The sequence below is a fragment of the Pleuronectes platessa genome, chromosome 4, assembly GCF_947347685.1.
Source record: "Pleuronectes platessa chromosome 4, fPlePla1.1, whole genome shotgun sequence".
NCBI lineage: Eukaryota > Metazoa > Chordata > Actinopteri > Pleuronectiformes > Pleuronectidae > Pleuronectes > Pleuronectes platessa.
Window position 1 is genome coordinate 6596933 of NC_070629.1, and position 19003 is coordinate 6615935.

The 19003-nt window shown below is 39.4% G+C and overlaps 1 protein-coding gene across 1 annotated transcript in view; it reads left to right on the forward strand.

Annotated features, from left to right (window-relative positions):
• Window positions 1-19003, forward strand: part of zmat4a (zinc finger, matrin-type 4a) — a 153451-nt gene that overhangs the window by 87689 nt on the left and 46759 nt on the right. The window contains exon 4 of the mRNA XM_053421814.1: window positions 5440-5596. Within this exon, the coding sequence (XP_053277789.1) occupies window positions 5440-5596 (157 nt within the window). The remainder of the gene's footprint in view (window positions 1-5439; window positions 5597-19003) is intronic.

Below are 19003 nucleotides of genomic sequence, written 5' to 3' on the forward strand. Positions count from 1 at the left end.
TTTGTATGGAAAAGTCTGAATCATCTGATTTAGAGCATCAAAAGAGAAATACTTCTTGGCTATTAGAACTCCAAAACATTCAGCTAGCTCAACAGGCACTATGCCTTCGAAGAGATCATGAGCAGCATCAGGGGGGAAGCCTGAAGTAACCTTAAAGTAAGAAAGGCTCTCAGCTAAAACAAATTGACCAGTTTTAACCTCTTTTGACTGAACCTCTGAGCGTGTGGCAGTACAGAATCTACAGAAATACTCTCCAGAAAAACTTTCAACAAAACCGGCCAATCCGTGAGCTCCAAGATTATCTGCCACTACACACTGGACTGTGCCTTTGATAAATGCTCCTAGATGGTCAATGAACACCCCTTCCTGCTCTAAAGGGACAAGGTCATTCAAAAGGGGCTGAAATATTTTCTGATAGACAAAGGTCTTTATATCATCACTTTTACATAACAATCCAAGATTAATCGAGGAGAGAGATGAATGAGAACCTGGTGGCAGGTTTCCTAGAACCCAATAAACTGAGCAAAGTTTATGCTTTTTGCGTGATGTCCCCAACGGATTGCAGATTTCAAAATCATCAATATAGAGGCACAAAGATATTCTAAGTTCTTCACCAGATTGAAAATCACTGTTTAGAAAGTGAAGACTATCTCGATAAGATCTATACTGCTCCTGCTTTACTGAATGCTGCTCTGCATGACTATCAACAACTTTATTGATTATGTCCTTCTGTTTGAGTAACTGCTGCAATGATGTCAATATGGGAACAAACTGAAAAGTCCGTTTTGGTTGGGATTCGAGTATGTATTCAACCGGATCAACCACATCAAAATGTTCCCTATAATATTGTCTTCGTTTGAAAGCAGTACCTAGTGGGCCATCCTTTGCTACAGCTTTTAACAAAGGGTTAAAAGAAGATAATGAATTAGTCAGTTCTTTAATGACCAGCTGGTCTACACAGAGGTTGTGATTCTTAAAGGTATCTAGAATAACTTTTTTTGTTACAGGTACAGATGCAGAGCTTATCAAAAAATGCAATTCTGTCAGCAGTTCATCAATTGCTGTGCTTGGAACTTGGAAATAGTTTTCCAATTTTAGCAAAAGGGAGGCAAATTTCAGTTCTATGGTTTTTGGGAAATCCTGCGGTTCTGTGTCACTTTCACCATCACCATCTGCATTGGTGTTTCTATCTTCTGAGAGTCTATCATCCACTGCGCCATCGGCTGAAGTTTGAGTTTCACTTGTTTTTACAATGCCCAATTTAAAATCTTTTAAGGTATATGGATTGTGCTTCCTATTTTTATGTGACTTAAAAGTACCATAAACATTTGACTTAAAGGAACATCCCTCAAACATACATTGCACTGTACATTGAGTTTCGTGACTCTTCAGGTGGTTGTTAATGTGACAAAAATATTCTTGCGCTGAAGCTATGTGACTGCATGTACACAACTGACAGTTAAAGGTTACCCTATTCACAGATTTTTGCAAAGTGTGATTACCATGAGATCTGCTTAAGTGACTATGAAGAGCATTCCATGTTTTGAAAACACATGGGCAATGAGAATATGCACATGGGTACTGGTTTCTGCGGCCAAAATGGCCATGAGCTAACCTGTAATGCTTCAATAGTAGAAACCTTGTTGACACTGCTGTCCTGCACTGTTTGCACTGCCACATTCATTTCTGTGGGGGAAAGAGAAAGATAAATTAATCACTCATACAAACCAAAAGGTTTGACCATATGTATAAACTTGAAACCAGATAGTGCAATATTTCCTCAAAATCTCATATCTTGATATAGCTCATTTCATAACCAGATAATATATATCATGCCATAGCACATTTTTGTAGTAAATGTAGTGAATGAATAGTCTATATAAAAGGATCAAAAGAAAAGGCCTACTTCTTATTACAGTTAGAATTAAAGGACTAAATACCTGACCAATACAAGGTATTGACTCATATTTGCTTATTTCTCATTTTATAAAAAAAAAAAATTCGAATCTTCTATTAAACATGTTAATATAAAGTATAATTGTATGAAATATAAAAGGTAATGAGTAAAAGGCAGCGCTGAAAACTCTCATGCACTGACGGTGAGAATAAAGTTTTGATCGGCAGTCTGTCTCTTTAGGGCCCTCTCTGTGTGCGCCTGTGCCTTGTCACGTTCACTCCATATTTGTGTTTGTTTCCTTCATGCACATTTCTAAAATTCCATCCTGCATCAGTGATGTGTGGGAGTACGTGTAGACGAAGCATATTGCGTGATTGAGTGTGAATTTCGACCCAACGAAATAAACGATAGACGTTTTTCTATCGTCACACGACATACATCATATCCACTGATGTGCCAGTTCACAATGAAAAATAAAAATGTGTGCGTTAATTTGTTCCGTTTCATATTGGGATGATTTAGACGTCATACTTACGATCATGTGTTAACTTATTAATCCATGGTGTCGGATCATGTATCCGTGACGCGCCGTCACGTCCCGTGTTGTAATGAGCGTGCACATTAAGTGTAAATGCTGCCTCATAAACTCTGAAGTGAATCACACAAACTCTAAGTCACTTCATGTACGGATCAGGTGCTTGTAGGTTAAAGTGAGAGCAGGTCAGAGAGGAGAAGGAAACAGAAACTCCAGCACGGTCCAAACCGCCCGCCTGATCCTTGTGCAGCTGCGGACAGACTCTGTATTTGCACCAGTTGTTTCTACTGTTCTTTAACGAAGTCACTTACCGGCTGCTTGAACGTGTACTGCTCTCGATGTGTCTCTCGCGCTGAGCGAGTGGGTGCAGTCCCCGGGGCTTGTGTGTGCGCATGGTGTGTGTGCGCATGGTGTGTGTGCACATGGTGTGTGTGCACATGTGTGTGCGCATGGTGTGCGCGCGTGTATGGCAAGCCGGCTTTTCCCGCTCATGGTATTACACATGACAGCCTACACAATGTCGACTTAAAAAAAAATAACTCACGTTAATCATTCGTAAACGGATTCATAAACTTCAGGGTTCACAAAAAATATGATCGTGTTCAATGCACAACACTGGTCATATCGCACAACTCTCTGAGACCCGATGAAATGAACACGCAGCTTTGTAAAACACACAGGCCTCGAGACTTCGGTTTGCAGATTTACTCATAAAATCTAATGAAATGATGATTCTAAAACACAAGATGTTATGCTGACTTTCTATGTTTAAATGTTTTAGCGGCACCATTTATAACTAAAAACAATGAAATTGTAGAAGTAAAATACTTACATGCTTCACGACCACAGTCCATGTGCCAAAGTGAGCGAAAATGGCGGAACACCTGGTGGAAGTACGGCGTATTACGGCGTCGATAGAGGGACAATCTTCAATAAACGGAGAGTCTATCGCGTTTTATTCAAGAATGTAGTGTTGAAACAATGAAAAGCTGTTGAGTAAAACTGCCATTAAGCATTATTTCGTTCAAAAACCACAACTGACTCAATTAAACTTAGCAAACCGCACTTGTTTAGTAAATCCGATTAAAGAGGATTCTTTAAACCCAACAATAGTGAGATTTCATTTTTTTGAGTGTAGAGTCATGGATCAACTAAACTGCATCCGTCTCCCTCTGGAAGATTGACAACAGAAAGTAGATATTGTGTGATCACATGTCGGTTTTCATCTTCTAAAAACATTTCAGTTATTTCCAGATAACATGAGGTAAGCTGTCTTCCATTAGTAATTGAAAGCGCCTGTCCACAATAACGCAGATATTTTGAAAGACAAACTTTTCCCCCTGTGTTTGGGGCTGTCATCCCACTAGGGCTGTGTGGAAGCAAATGTCCGGGGGAGACGCTCCCTAGTCCCTGCCAACTGTCTCCGCCTGGCCTCCTCTTATAAAATCCATCGAAATCCAGGAGAAGTTGATTTGTGAACACAGCAGGATAACCTGGGCTGGATTCACCGCAAGCGAGTTTAACACAGACCCAAAAATTATAAAAAACAAAAAAAATTCACAAGTGGTGACACAAGTAGAAAACCACCGTAGCAATACCAGCCTAAAGTACCACCTCAACATGAAGCATGCGCTGGTCGGCGAGGGGCGTTCAAGTGGAATGCGCCAAACCAGACTCACTCGCAGGACACATTGTGCAAAAGAAGCGGTCAGCTTTACTGTCAGAGAATGTGAACAAGTTAGTTTGCCTCACCAACTGGCTAAAGGAAGACTATGTCATGGTGTGGTTAATGGTTGTTTGACAAAAAATAGAAAAAAAATTCACCCTCCTATAAAAACAATGGCTAAGAAGCCCAAATAATTTCTGTTTGATTTAAAAAGAAAAGAAAAAAGTTTTATTCAACCATACAATGGGTAAGGAGCTCAAATTCTGTTTAGGATGAAGATTATATTAATGTTCCATATGGAATAGCAAAGAGAACTGCTAAAGAACTGCTGAGTTGAAGCACCATTGTTTTTTGTTTTTTTTATGAATAAAAAAAGAAAAGATGTTAAATGTATATATCCGTCTTTTGTCATAAATATTTCCGTTCTCACAAAATATACCGAGAAAGTCGGTAATGTGATTAATCATGATTAATCCGTAGAAACCTGTGATTAATTTGATTAAAATGTTTAATCATTTCACAGCCCTAATAAATATATCTTTCCTCTGTTGATACAGTTCTGTAAAGCAGTGTGTTTAGACCTGTGATTTTCACCAGAACACACTTCTGTACAGAACTGAAACAAATAGTAATCAACAGTTGATCGCAGAGACTCTGTCAACTCAAGCTCCAACATACTGGCATCTATAGTCAACTAAAAAGCTACATCAGCAGAAACATAGCACAGAGTCATGAGTGTTAGGGCCGGAAATATCATGAAGGTGAATGGGCTCATTATCTAAGTTCATCTCAAGCTGAGGCAATTCAAATGAGAAGACACAAGCGCTTACATATTTGCTGTTCACTTACTTTATCTGGAAGAGTGCACCAGGCGGGGGAATAAACATTTGAATGAGGTCATTGCTTTCACTAAAAACAAGTAGCATCTTGCAGCGCTTGGTGGGCTGCTCCGTGTCCTCAGCATTCTCCGGGGATAATGGGTCGTGGTGCCGCCTGCACAGATGGAGGCCCAGGGAGCGGTCCACCATCAGCCGTGTTAGCTCAACTATCACCCCTCGAAATGCAGAGTTGACTCCATTTGGATTCCGCCAGGATCTGAAACACTTTAGGCGAGGGAAGTGGCACCCCTCCCCTCATCGGAAAGAGAAGTTGTCGAGATTAGTGATGTGTTCACCAGGCAGCTGTCGTGCTACAACAAGTTACTGCTCCATCTTTATAATACCGTTTGATTGAATCCTGTTTTAAAAATCCCCCACAGATACATAACTGTATGGATTGATGTGTTATTAACAAATGTCACTGTGTGTGTGTGTGTGTGTGTGTGTGTGTGTGTGTTTTTAGGGCAGTAACGAGGGCGACGTGGACAAGAATAAGTGCTGTACGCTGTGTAACATGTCCTTCACCTCAGCAGTGGTGGCACAGTCACACTACCAGGGTAAAATCCACGCCAAGAGGCTAAAGCTGCTACTGGGGGAGCAGCCCACCATCACAACTAAAGGTATAGCCCCTGTTCACAATGCATTCCGGGTATATATGATAGAAGAGCAACATGTTTCCAGAAGTGGAAAGAAATGAAAGGAATGAGACACAGGATGCCATATGAGTTGTTTGGAGGTGTTGTTATGTACGTGTGAAGTGGAATAGAACTAAATAATCTTTAACGTAGCAGTCCGTTCAAACAGTGAACTCTCCACATCTTTCCACTGTTATTTCTGTGTTGGAGATCTTAACAAGTAGTGATGCTAGTCCCTGACACATTGTTGTCCAGTGTACATGATATATTAATGTATAGGCCCATTGTCTCGATTCACTGCTCGGAAATACTGCATACACTCAGGTACTGTAAGGGTAAAAATACACAAAATGAGCCCAAAGGCCAAATCTACACAGCAGCATGGCAGAGGCCTGCAGGAACAAATTACGTCTACTCCAGTTGTTGTTGCTGGAAATCAGCTTCTTATATGTACGTGTTGTTTTGAGCACAGTGGTGCAGTGGTTAGCACGGTTGCCTCACAGACACTAGGTCTCTGGTTAGAAGGAGTTTACAGTGTTCTCCCTGCGTCTGGGTAGGTTTTCTCAGAGGGAAGCAGTTTTCCTCCCACAGTCCAAAACATGGGGTTAGGTTAATTGGAGACTTCAAATTGGCCGAAGATGTCGGTGGTAATGGCTCTATTAGTGCTGGGCAATCTTCAACTCAGTCACATGATCCTCCTGTGCATCCTCAATACCCCTATATGATCGTTAAGCACGGCTGCAACATGACGTTGGTTTATCTTATTAATTTAAGGAACGTTGCAGTTTCCTTATGGGTCCACACGCACCTGATGCTTTGGAGCTTTGGAATGTCTTTTAAGTCAAATTATTTTTGCACATTAACTGAGATGAGGGACACCGATAATTACCTCAAGCTAAATATGTAACAGAGGGATTTAATCAACTATTCTAAACAATAAATTGTGTAACTTCAAGAGAATTGTGTAATTTCATCATTGCATAGTTAAAAAAACAATGTGATAGTTTAGATTATCAACCAAAATAACGGGTCAGAATATATTTATATATATTATCGGGGATCATGTGAACTGATCACATATCTTTTGCATAACTGAAGACAATTTGGACCTCACACACTGTTTTACTGAGAAAGTACATTACAATACATAACAGTGGTGTCGTCGGAGCAGACATAGCTGTTCCCTTTATATTCGCTTTACAGTGATGATTCAATGATTTTAATCACGTCCCCAATCATTTGTATGTGAGTCAGTATTTCAAAGCCTCTTTCCTGTGGGAATAATCTCTCCCTCTGTTCCACAGTATCAGTATGTATATGTGACTCATCAGTTAAATATACTTTGCTTATTGGATCTGATAGGGATGTTTATGATATAGAACATGAGCGATTTATAGAAGCAATAAAACACAGCATATAAGCATATTCATTTGAATAAGCACATTCAGTGTATCACATTACTCCGTTATGTGATATTCCGTTTGAAACAATGACTGTAAATAAGGATTGACGGCAAAATTGAAGCCAAATCATCTCAATAGCCCCTGGCATCAGTAAAGCCACACCCCCTCCACGTTAGCAGATGGGAGACACAAAAATAGACAAAAGTTTTTTTTCATATTAGATTGTTGCAGTTGATGTATATTGTATATTGCGTTGTTGTTTTTTTTATTTAATTTATTAAAGTGAGATAGTGGTCGGACGCATTGTCCTTTTTTGATATAGTCATTGATTTGGCAATGGTCTTGGTCCTGACCTTTTTTGTCTGTGGTTAAAATCATAAATCACCAAACCACACTAGCTAGAAAAGGAAAACAATGCACACAGACTTATTGTCTAATCACTTTAATTAACTTCATCATTATAGATGATCTGTTGACCTGTTTTCGTCTCAGTCTGCAATCCACTTTCACTCTCTGCCTCTTTTGTTTGTGCTCACCTGCACATTCTCCTGCCCTCTCAAGCAAACTAGTAACAAAAACTGGATCATGAGAATATGAATGTGAGCACAGATCCGAACATGCTAGACTGTTTGTTTTGTATTGGCAATGTCAGAAGCATCTTTAGTCTATACTTTGATCTTATCAACCATGACAGCAAGTTAAGTCTGAGGGATTACAAGATACTTAAAACCCAGAAACAAGAGGCTATTCAACGTGGCTCGTTTCTTAGGTGCCTGTCACTGTTAAATACTGGATAGTTTTCTGTGTTCGGGCCTCGAGTGCAGACTGAGACAGGAACAAAGAATTTTGGTTGAACTGCTTTCAGTTTGCACATAAATGTTTGAGAGTAGAATAATATCATCTAATCGGGTCAATATGAAGATTGTGGTATTGGTTTGGCTATATTGAATTGTCCACAGAGGATGAGCCAGGCTTTTCCTCATGTGCCACCTCGGATGTTCATTTTGTTGTTGATTAGCAAAATTCCTCAGAACTATTATAAAACTTGTCATGAAACATTCAGGTTGCCCAGAGGATGATTTTCAAGAAGAAGGCACCACCAGCATGGCCGGTCGAATATCTCAGCCTTAAACTGGATGGATCAGAACAAACAGTTTTATAAACATTCATGGCTGCAAGATGTGTACACTATCCTAATGACCTCACTGATCTATTGGCTGATTATAAGGTTTACATTATGCATTGCTAATAGTATCATGCTAGTGTCCTAAACTACGAAGGTGAACATGATATAATATTATACCTGCTAAACATCAGCATGCTAGCATTGTGAACATGCTAGCATTGTGAACATGCTAGCATTGTGAACATGCTAGCATTGTGAACATGCTAGCATTGTGAACATGCTAGCATTGTGAACATGCTAGCATTGTGAACATGCTAGCATTGTGAACATGCTAGCATTGTGAACATGCTAGCATTGTGAACATGCTAGCATTGTGAACATGCTAGCATTGTGAACATGCTAGCATTGTGAACATGCTAGCATTGTGAACATGCTAGCATTGTGTACGTTAACCTGTAGCTCAAAGCACCATAACTACAGAGTATAACAGAGACTTAAATTCATTGTCTCCATTGAAGTTTCAGAAAATCCATATAAAAAGAGTTTTAAGACTGTAACCAGGTTGACCAGCTACGAAATGAATCATGACCATAAAACATTTGATGTTGACATTTGAAAAAGGACAAAGGTACAAGAGTGTGTACATAATCGTTTTAAGAGTGAAGGAACTACGAACTGGGGCGGCTGTGGCTGAGCAGTAGACCCGACGTACTCCAACCAGAAGGTTGGCGGTTCGATCCTACTTCGTATTTACATGCCAAAGTCTCCTTGGGCAAGAATGGCCGATCATAGAGAAAAGGGCTGCCTATAGATGCACTGTATAAATGGGTGAATGGCAAACTGTACTGTTAGGCGCTTTGAGTGGTCAACAAGACTATAAAAGTGTCATATAAATACAGACCATTTACGCATACCATAAACCATTGTGAAGGATCCCCTTCCAATGAGTTCCAGGGCACTTTGTCTTGAATTGGACCATGTTGTAGTGATTTTCACCTTTGGACTCTTCCTCAACAGTACGTCAGAAAGTGAAATTCTAGTTGCTCAGTGGTAACAATAATGTGACACTAAATGATTGTGGCCGACTCGACATTTAGCGGTTGTGGTAAACATTTTAATGATAACATCATGTTTCTATATCATTTGAATTTTTGGCTTATAACCAAACTATATAGCACCATTATGTCTGTTAGCTTGTATTAGTCAATAATCTGTGGTTAAAATAGTATAGCTGATAATTATATTGATATTCAGAAAATTATGATTTAACTAATGGTGCCTTGCTGTTGAGCTGAAATGTACAGTCTCAAAGCTTCTAGCATTGTAGAGTGGCAGTCTGTTGGTTTATGATTTTTTAGGACAGTTACAACTTATTAAGAGCTGCCAGACAAGCTGGTGTGGTTGGCTGGTTTTTCCTGATTTCCTGTGCGTTGATGTGTGAGCTACTTCAGTTTAATCACCAACTGTGCTTTACCTCGGGGTGATTGAAGTCTTCTGCCGCTGTGCTCCGCTGACAGCTGCTCAACTTGAAACTCAAACATTTCTTCTGTTGTGAGATAATATTGGAAGGTTGCAAGAGGAGACACTGATTAAAAAACACAGCAAACATTATATTTTCAGATTGTGCTGGAGTCCGGCACCTGAGTCCACATTGTGGCTGTGAATAGATAAGCCCTGCGCTTTGCTTGTTTACTGTGGCTTGTTTGCGCTCCAGTTGACCAAGTCATTTATATTCACTGTGTTTTACTTTGAGCCCTTATATATCCATCACCGGTGCTTTTCTTTTAACGTGTTTGGAGATTTCTGTTGACTTATAAGCGCTGCATTTTTATAGGGGTATTATCTGAAGGCTCCCATTGTGAGACCATCCTGAATTCATCCAGCATTAGTACTCCCTCAGCCGCTGCAGCCTTTCTTCCCTCTAATGTGCTGGGATTGAATCAGTCGATTGGCAAGCAAGCCTCTTGTCTTTCAGTTAGTGTTTGTTGGATCAGTTCTTGAACCTTCTGGCTGAAAATAATAATAGGGTAATTCCCTTTCGTGCAGCAGCATCAGAATAGCATTTAGGCATAGAAAGTGGGACAGAAGAAGTACAGAGGCAATGCAACAATATCTTGCACCGTTAAAGGCATTTCATTACATTATCTTTCTATTGTATACATGAAATGGAAGAAATAACTATATTTGATTTGGATTCATATCAGCCAAAAACATTGAGAAGCTTCTTCTCTTGATCTCTCAAGTCAGCGATATAATTTTCACAAACGTTGACCAAGTGGCGCTGCAACATCTCGCCGCTTCTGCTTGCCGTGATACATTTACAAAGCATCCAGCCTCTGACTTTATATTCTAGGGGTTCTGTATCGTTCTCTTTCGGTTCTCTCTTGGCTGGTTGAAATATTAAAGTTTTCCAGACGTGATCGAAACAGTCTAGGTTTTTAATTTTTTCTCTGAGGTAATCAGAGTCAATTCATATCTACGCTACTTACAGGTAAACTCATTTTTCACATTATCTCCCAAATTAATACTCCTCTGCACTTCATTTTGACTTATTTTTGTGTATGAAAATAGACATCCAGCCACATTTTTAAACCAGCTGTTAGGAGATGAGGTTTGAAGTGTATCATTTTGCTTGAATTATTAAAGAAAACAAATATAGAATTACAATTGTTGAGAGCGGGGAACCCTAAACTCTTTTTCACTCTTACATTTTGTATTTTCATTTTTTAGGATTTATACAACTCTGCTGTTACCATTTGTCTAATTTGTGTGAGCCAAAGCATCAGATTGAAGCTGAACTAAACTTGCAGTCACAATTAATTCAGATGAACAGGTTCAGAGCTGTTTAAAGTGCCAGTGGAGAGAAAACTGAATAAGAACCAGAGATGGTTGATAAATGGCACAGGGGACTGTAAATTATCCACAAATGTGTAACATTGATTTTGATAAAAACTTGTTCACCAGTTGATTTCTAGCATTGCTATTATCACCACTCTCAGTTATAAGCTCTCAGTCTGTTATACTCCATGGTGTATGAGTCAGGTAGACACTAGAACGGTTTTCTCTGTAAAAAGGAATATAACGTCTACTTTGCTGTAATGAAAACACTATGACTAGCATCACTAGGGTAATACTTGACTTTGTGTCTTTACTACCTCAAAGCAGTGGATTGCATGTTAGTGATGCAGTTTAATCTTCTGTGAAATTTACAGCAAATGTGTTAATGTCCCAACACTTAGATCTGAGAAGGTAAGAAAAGCGCATGAATAGAACAAAAATAAATAGTGAATCGTATGGATAAAAGACTGATATAAGTTTGAATTAAGTTTCGACATAAATGTATAAAAGAGTTTGTAATGAGTGTTAAGAAGAGTAAAAGATGCTCAAAGACAGACATAAGTTTCAAGTATAAAGAAATACAGTGCAATAGAGCATTTCTTCTGTAGCCATGAAGTAACCAGGAGTAATGTTTAGCTCCAAGCAGATAGTTCTAATGTGAATAGACAAAACAGTTTCTAAGTTCGAAGACATTCTACATGGATTGGTTTTATGATTTGTTCTCTAACAGTTGTGATTGCGGGTCTCATGATGCAGCGCTCAGAGAGTGCTCTTTGCTATTTGCTCTCTTTGCCACGTGTCAGTGACAGACACAGCCATTAAGCATGCCATCTGTGGCCAGTGGCCCAGAAGGGAGGCAGCTCCATCCCAACTAAAAGAGGAGGTGACACAGCCATCAATCGCACTGACAACGCAGAAGACCCCTGGGACACTGAGGAGCCTCCTCCCCACCTGACAAACACATTAGAAGAAAATATTCTCACATCTTTTGACTGCAGCTGCTGATATTCAGCTATTTGTGTGATAGACTTTAACAACGATTTACATTGCACAAAAAGTTTTCATTATTTGGTCCTTCTCATGGAGTACTGTATAAATGCCTGAATATGCCATGGGTAGATCACAGAACACTCCTATATCAGCATATATTACCTCAATGGATTATTGCATATGGACACTTGCACATATTTTGTCGAAAGATTCATAAAGGGGCAAAGACTGAGTTTGTCAATACAAGGTTCAGTCTGTGTATGACTCATACTGCTGCTGCCCAGAGCTCGCTTGTTGTATTCTCTGAAACAGTCATTGAAACTACTTGTATTGTACAGACAGTGAGATGTGTCACAAATAGAAAATGTCAGGAAGATAAATCCAGGGTACAGGGAGGCCCGGGCTATTGATTTCTACATAAGTAACATAAGCGACATGGGTCAGTTCCTCTGTTCATGCCTCTGCCTCTCGGGACCCATTGTTGTTGTTGTTAGCCACTGGTATACAGTTACAAAAACTACCTTGTCAAGCTTTTGTTTTTTCCTTACTCACCCAAAACAAGATCCATGCAGGTGGTGATGAAAAAACTCAATAAACACTGATGAGAATTTACAGCATCCCATTTATCCCCTTTGAACAGATGGTGTGTGTCCTTCTTTTGGGTGCAGAAACCATTCAAAAGAAACATAATCATAGTGAGGAAAAGCCCTGCGTAAGCTTTTGTTCGGAATTTCATTTAAATATTTGATTGTTTAATCTGACATGAATGAAATGAAATGAATGATTTTAATGTTTTCCCCATAGGCACAGTATTACACACAACCTATATGCTAAAGAATACCTCCTCATTGCCCTTTTATTCAGGCACTGTTGTGTTAATGTGAGCATTTTCACTGACCCATATAGCACATGCTCATCTACATGGATTTTTTAGTAGAGAATTGATTGCTGTTGCAATGTGTTGCAATTCCAATTCAGTTTCTATTTCAGAGCTCAGGCAGGCTGAATGAACGTTCATTTGTCATTAGTGTTTGATATAATAGAAGCCTCATGTATTTTCATTTGCTCAACGTTCTTTCTCTAAGCAGTATTTCACCATCCTGGCCTATTTCCAATTGTCTGGGCTGCGAGCACAATAGCTGCTATAAATGTCACTCCCTTTAACAACTGCAGATAATGTTGGAATATACAGTATTTTTCCTGTGCGGATTTACTGGGTATTCATTTGAAGTAATCTGGAGTGTTCGTATGGTAATATGATCAATTCTCTTTGTCTGCATTTAACTAGGATTATTATCCCACGCTTAATGTTTCAACCTGTTAACAAAGAACAGAAGTGTCTGTATCACAGCAGTAACATCTAGAGCCCTATATATTTACACATTGAGGTAGTTTTCTCAAATGACTTCACTTGATGCCTCATAATCTAGACTTATGTATATTTTAATACATTTACAAAACAAAAGTATTGAGCCCAGCAAACAACTTAGTGCTTTTACAATATTATCATAATCATCAAACCGCTGGAGCCGAGGCATTCACATAGACGTGTTGCTTTAACATTTGACGGTTGGTGCCTGCCGATTGTGGCTCGGGACACAATGTTCTGTCTAAACATTGCTGAGCCAAGCCCGAACTTGGCAGGCATTCTGTTTTTTGATACTGAACCTGGGCCGACCACAATGTCTCCCTGTTGACAAGCACATAAAACATTACGAAAATTATCCAGCTAATGTGACTGACTTTTTGGGTCTAGTATCCTCACAATCACAATAAAAATAACAGATTATAGTTTCCCGCTTGGGACACAAAACATGGTTAGTTTGAATTCTAACATGACACATGCTAGCTGTCCAATGCAATTCTAAAGGGAAGTAAAACAACGAGATGAACCCAGTCTCACCAACTGCCTGAGCTTCCTCTCTTCAGGCTACTTTTGACATTTTTAATAATAATAACTTTATTTGTATAGCCCTAATCTAAAAAAAATGTTTTTACAAAATACAAGGCAATAATATAAAAATCATTACAAATATAAAGTATTCAATTAAATTTGATTTGCCTAAATATATTAAGGTCAAGACCATAAAATGTATTGAGAAACCAAAAAGTTTTGACAATGAGCAGTACTTTGCTGGCTGTGGTGAGAAAAAACTCTGATTAACCTGAAGGAACCTCCAGCCGAACCAGACTCAATGTGGGCGGACGTCTGCCTCCACTGGTTGGGGTGAGTGGAGAAAAATGGGGTAGAGAGGAGGTGGGTGGCAAAAAGGAGGAAAGAGACCGGTAACATATGTAGAAACCATCATATTTTAGCTCTGTTAGACTGGTTGTTACCATGAAAATGATAATATTTAGTTCTACCTTGACGTTATCATTAAAGTAAGATAAAAAGGAACACATTCAATTGAAACAACATAGTAGCAGCAGAGTTACAAATCCCTTGTTCAAAATGTTTTCCTGTAAAAATGTGTTTTCAGCAGTGATTTAAACACAGGTGGTGAGTTGGCAGGGACTTCCAGAGCCTCTGGGCCCTGACGGAGAAAGCCTGGTCTCCTTGAGTAGCCATTGACCAACGGACAGTTAACAGGGACATGCTGGCCCATTATAGGGAGTCAAGAGCTGCAAAATGATAGTAGGGGCCTTCCCATTTTAAGCTTTGAAAGTGATTTGACAAATTTTAGAATCAATCCTGAATTTAACTGGCAACCAGTGAAGGGATGCAAGGATTGGCATGATATGAGACCTATGGTTTGTTTTAGTTAACTTACCAGTAGCATCACTTTAAACAAGCTGCAAACGTGTTACTGAGGTTAAGGCATGTTTAAAGTGCATTGCAATAGTCCAGACGGGTGGAAGTAGTAAGGATTTAATGATATCATTGACATGTGTTTTGTAATTCAGTTGGGAATCGAATGCGAAATCAACATTTTAAGCTATTGTTTTTAGTTTGGTTGCCAGGGGACTGAGAAATGGTGGAAATAATAACCTTCTGTCCAGACCAGCTGGCTGCAAATTACTGTTTTGTTTGAATTTATCTGATTGAAGTTAAATGACATTTCCCTAACGGCAGCATGTACAGGGAAAATAAGATGTGGCCAACAATAGAACCGTGCGGCCTCCCACACATCAGTGGAGCTTTGGATGAGACATGGTTTCCAATGGAAACAGGAAATGCTCTCTCTGAGATAAGATTCAAACCATCTAAGGGCAGTGTGTTGAAAGACGAACACCATGTTTGAGTCTATGGATGAAATGTTATGATAAATGGTATGAAATGTTATTATTTTAACACAAAGCTAAAAGTTGGATTAGTATCGTATTTTCAAGATTTTGGGATATGAACAGGGTTTTGAAATGAGCCTATAATTCTGTGGGAGTGATTGATCAAGGTTTAGCTTTTTCAGTAAAAGCTGAATGCTGGATTTCTTAAACTGAGCAGGGACAAAGCCAGAAGAAAGGGACCAATTAATCATTTAAAGAAGGTTCAGGCCAATAGTACAGCTTTCTTATTTTCAGAGAGAGTGAAGTGGGTAGGGTGTCAAGAGGGCTGGAAGAAAAACGCATGTGAGACACAGTATTATTTGGTTAAACAGAAAGAGAAAATTGCAGAAAATTACTATGGAGAGTAACTTTTACAGGGCAGAAGAAGCAGGGTTTAAGATTTTATTAATTGTTTTGAAAAGGAATCTGGGATTGTGGTGATTGCTGGTGGTTAGTTCTGAGAAATGTTTTGCTCTTGCTTCTTTATTTTTTTTGTAGTGAGAAGTCAAGAGGTCTTTCATATTTTGTGTTAATATAGGACAAGATGTTGAATACCGCTTGTACGTTTGAAGGTCTTATGCACATTGTAGGTGACCAAATACCAGTAGATGTTAGCAGGTGTTAGGTGCCAACAGCGGATGCTAGGAACATAATTTCCAACGCCGGCCCACGGCAGGTTGATCCTTCTGGTTCTGGCTCAGGGCTTGTCTATGGATCCCTAGACCTCTGAGCACCTGATGGTGGATGTTTCAAGGAGACCCCTGCAGCCAACCTCCACAGTTTTTTCAGCCATGTTGCTCTGCCTCAAATGCTATATCTGCCTTTTCCTCTCACTTCATCAACATTATCCCCCCCAGGTTCATATACAGGTAGTGGATATGCAAATTAAGTATTTCTCAAACAGGTCTTGTATTTGCATTTACATGATTTGAATGACTAAAGCTTGTGCTTTAATTTTTGCTTGGACACAATTCCATTGGCTGCTGCCTGCACCGCCACTTGAGAAATTTAGATTCTATGTAACCGTCTAAGTGAAACACCCAAAGCCCCAATGCAGTTCAGTGGCACATGATGTCATCCCTTGCAAATCTCTAGCATATCACACAAGTGTTAGTGTTACTTTAGTGTGTACTTCAACTTACATTCATTAGAACAACATTTTACTATGCCCATTACTTTGTTTTATGACTGCATGACTGATGAAATTGCTGTTATCCTTGACTGGAGTTAGTTTTTAGTACTTATTAGCAACTTGCAGCATGCTAATGCAATAACATTAATGAAGAACATTATGGGCAATGCGATCTGACTACAGCAGCTATAACAGGCAACTTGTTTCTCAGCACCGATGTACCGATTGATTTCAATTACCAGATTTAATCTTCTCACAGTAAAGTTTTACCAAATATTTACCACTCTTATATTTCTCGTTCAATAACAGGGACTCTTTGTTGAGCTGGCAGTAGCCTGATAATTATCCAACAGTTCTTCACATGAAAGCTTGAGGGATAAATGCATTTCTGCTGTACAGTTTTCTCAACCAATAGAGATGCAAAGTGCTAGTGTTTTTCCAGACATGCATAATACATGTTAAAGCAGCATTGTGCCGGTTTTGTTTGTTTCATTGTAAACAAGCAAAGACGGTAAGGACCTCCTCTTAATGGCGATATAGCATGATATCTCTTAAAGGGGGCTAATGGAGGAAATGTATTTTTCCCTCTGTTGTACAGATGTGGTTTGTCGGCAGGGTTTTTTTGGGGTGGGTGGTTAGGTTGTGAAAAACCCAAACTGGAGCTACATCATAGTGGATTCAGAACACTTTGATCTCCTTTTCTCACAGATGCTGAATCTCCTCAGATTTAAAACTCTGTTCACGCTAAGTAGGTCTACTTAGCACTGCTCCTCTGTCTGCATACGGATTCCATGCAAGGAGGGGATTTGCCCATTAAACATATCTCAGAGCTAGAAAGGCCTGCAGGCGAACATGGAACAGTGCTTTTCTTGCAGGAGATCTGAGGAGATGAAAGTAAACTTTTTGTTTTTCCACACTGCAGATTTGATGTTCAATAGATTTTCAGTTTTCTGTTATTAACTTGGCTGGTGAACGATGAACAGAATCTCCATCAAACTGCCTACTGGAGCATAAAACGGAACAAATAAAAGAGCTGAATAAATAAATTATAATGAGCTTTAAACTGACAGCCGACAAACCCACACATTATCTTCACAGAACAACATCAAGTCCAAGCAATCTCAAAGTGTTTACTGCTGTGCTGCTGCATCAAACCCCTCACATCTCTGTTGGTTTTAACTCCTCTGCCAAGATAAAGACCAAACAAACACATTTTCTATAGTTTAGAACATAGATTTGCTTTGGAATGATAATTTAAACAAGACCATTTATGTAAAGCTGCATTTTAGAATTGAAGCTTTTCATCAAACAAAAAACAGCTATGTCTCTCTTTTGAGACAAACCCTAAGATGTGAATAGGAGTAATTACTGCCCTGCAATATGTTTACTGAAGAACCAGAAAAAGCATCTGAATCAATTTTAATTCTAAGTGCTGCGAGGATGTGAACATATCAGAGTGGAGACAAACCCGCACATACCACATGTATGATTTATTTTAGTCGGCTTCTGTTTCCCTTGTTCCCAAGGTGGTCCGTTCTACAGCCTCATCATGCATTTACTAAAAAGTCTATAAACCCATCAATACATAACAAATCTCACAACCAATACAAGGGAGATCATTTCTGTGATTTACTTGTTGGTCACTGGTAAAACAGAGAAAAGAAAAGCAAAAGTAAAAAAAAAAATCAGCCTATTTGTGTGTACAGCCCTGAAACAATAACACTGTGAAGTCATGTTACCTTTACAGTAGATTAGAATTGGGGGTGGGGATCCTCATGCGCAATGTACATGTGTGATAGTGTTGTTTTGTTAGCCCACAGCTCTAAGGAAATTAGATTCTGACATTCAGTTTTCCTTCAGGGTGAATCCTACTACTTTTGATCACCTGATGTTTCCTCTTTTCAGTGAAATATCTCAACTACAACAAAATGTGGAACAAATACAATTGTAACAGACATTCGTCGTGTCAAGAAGATGAATCCTTGTAACTTGAAACATGTCACCTCTACTTTTACTCAGGAGGATATCAAACAGTCATGTACGAATGCAAAGATTTAACATTAAAGCTTCTATAACTTTCACCTGAAACCCTGCTGAGTATAGCTGCAGCATCATTAGCCTCTGTGCTGGACTGCCCCTGTCTCTCCTCCCAATCCAAACCAACACACAGAACCCCACAATCCTCACATTGGGTCAGACAGGCAGACCAATAAAGCACTGTAGTGTGTGTGGATCCTTCTGCGTCCTCTGACTAACCACTTACAAGGCTGCCATTATCAGATGTGGCACGTGTACTGTCTTCTTGACTTGATGATGATAAATCCAGACCATGAGGCTGGGATGATTCATTCCCTGGTGTACTGATGATTCCCCTAAAAAATGCTCCTCTCAGACATGAATGTCATAAAAATTGTAATGCTTCAGGAAAGCGATGCAATCCTCTCAGAAGGTTTTTTGGGGTGTGTTCTTGATGCATAGCACTGTGTGGCCAAAGCTCCTGACTTCATCTCAGTGCAGAAATAGGCACATTTTCATCCGGCTGAGGCTCAGACCTATAATATATAGAGAAGAGAGGGTCTTTTCACCAAGTTTACCACTGAGTTGACACCATCTGCCTCCTGGTGACGGCGATGAGCAGA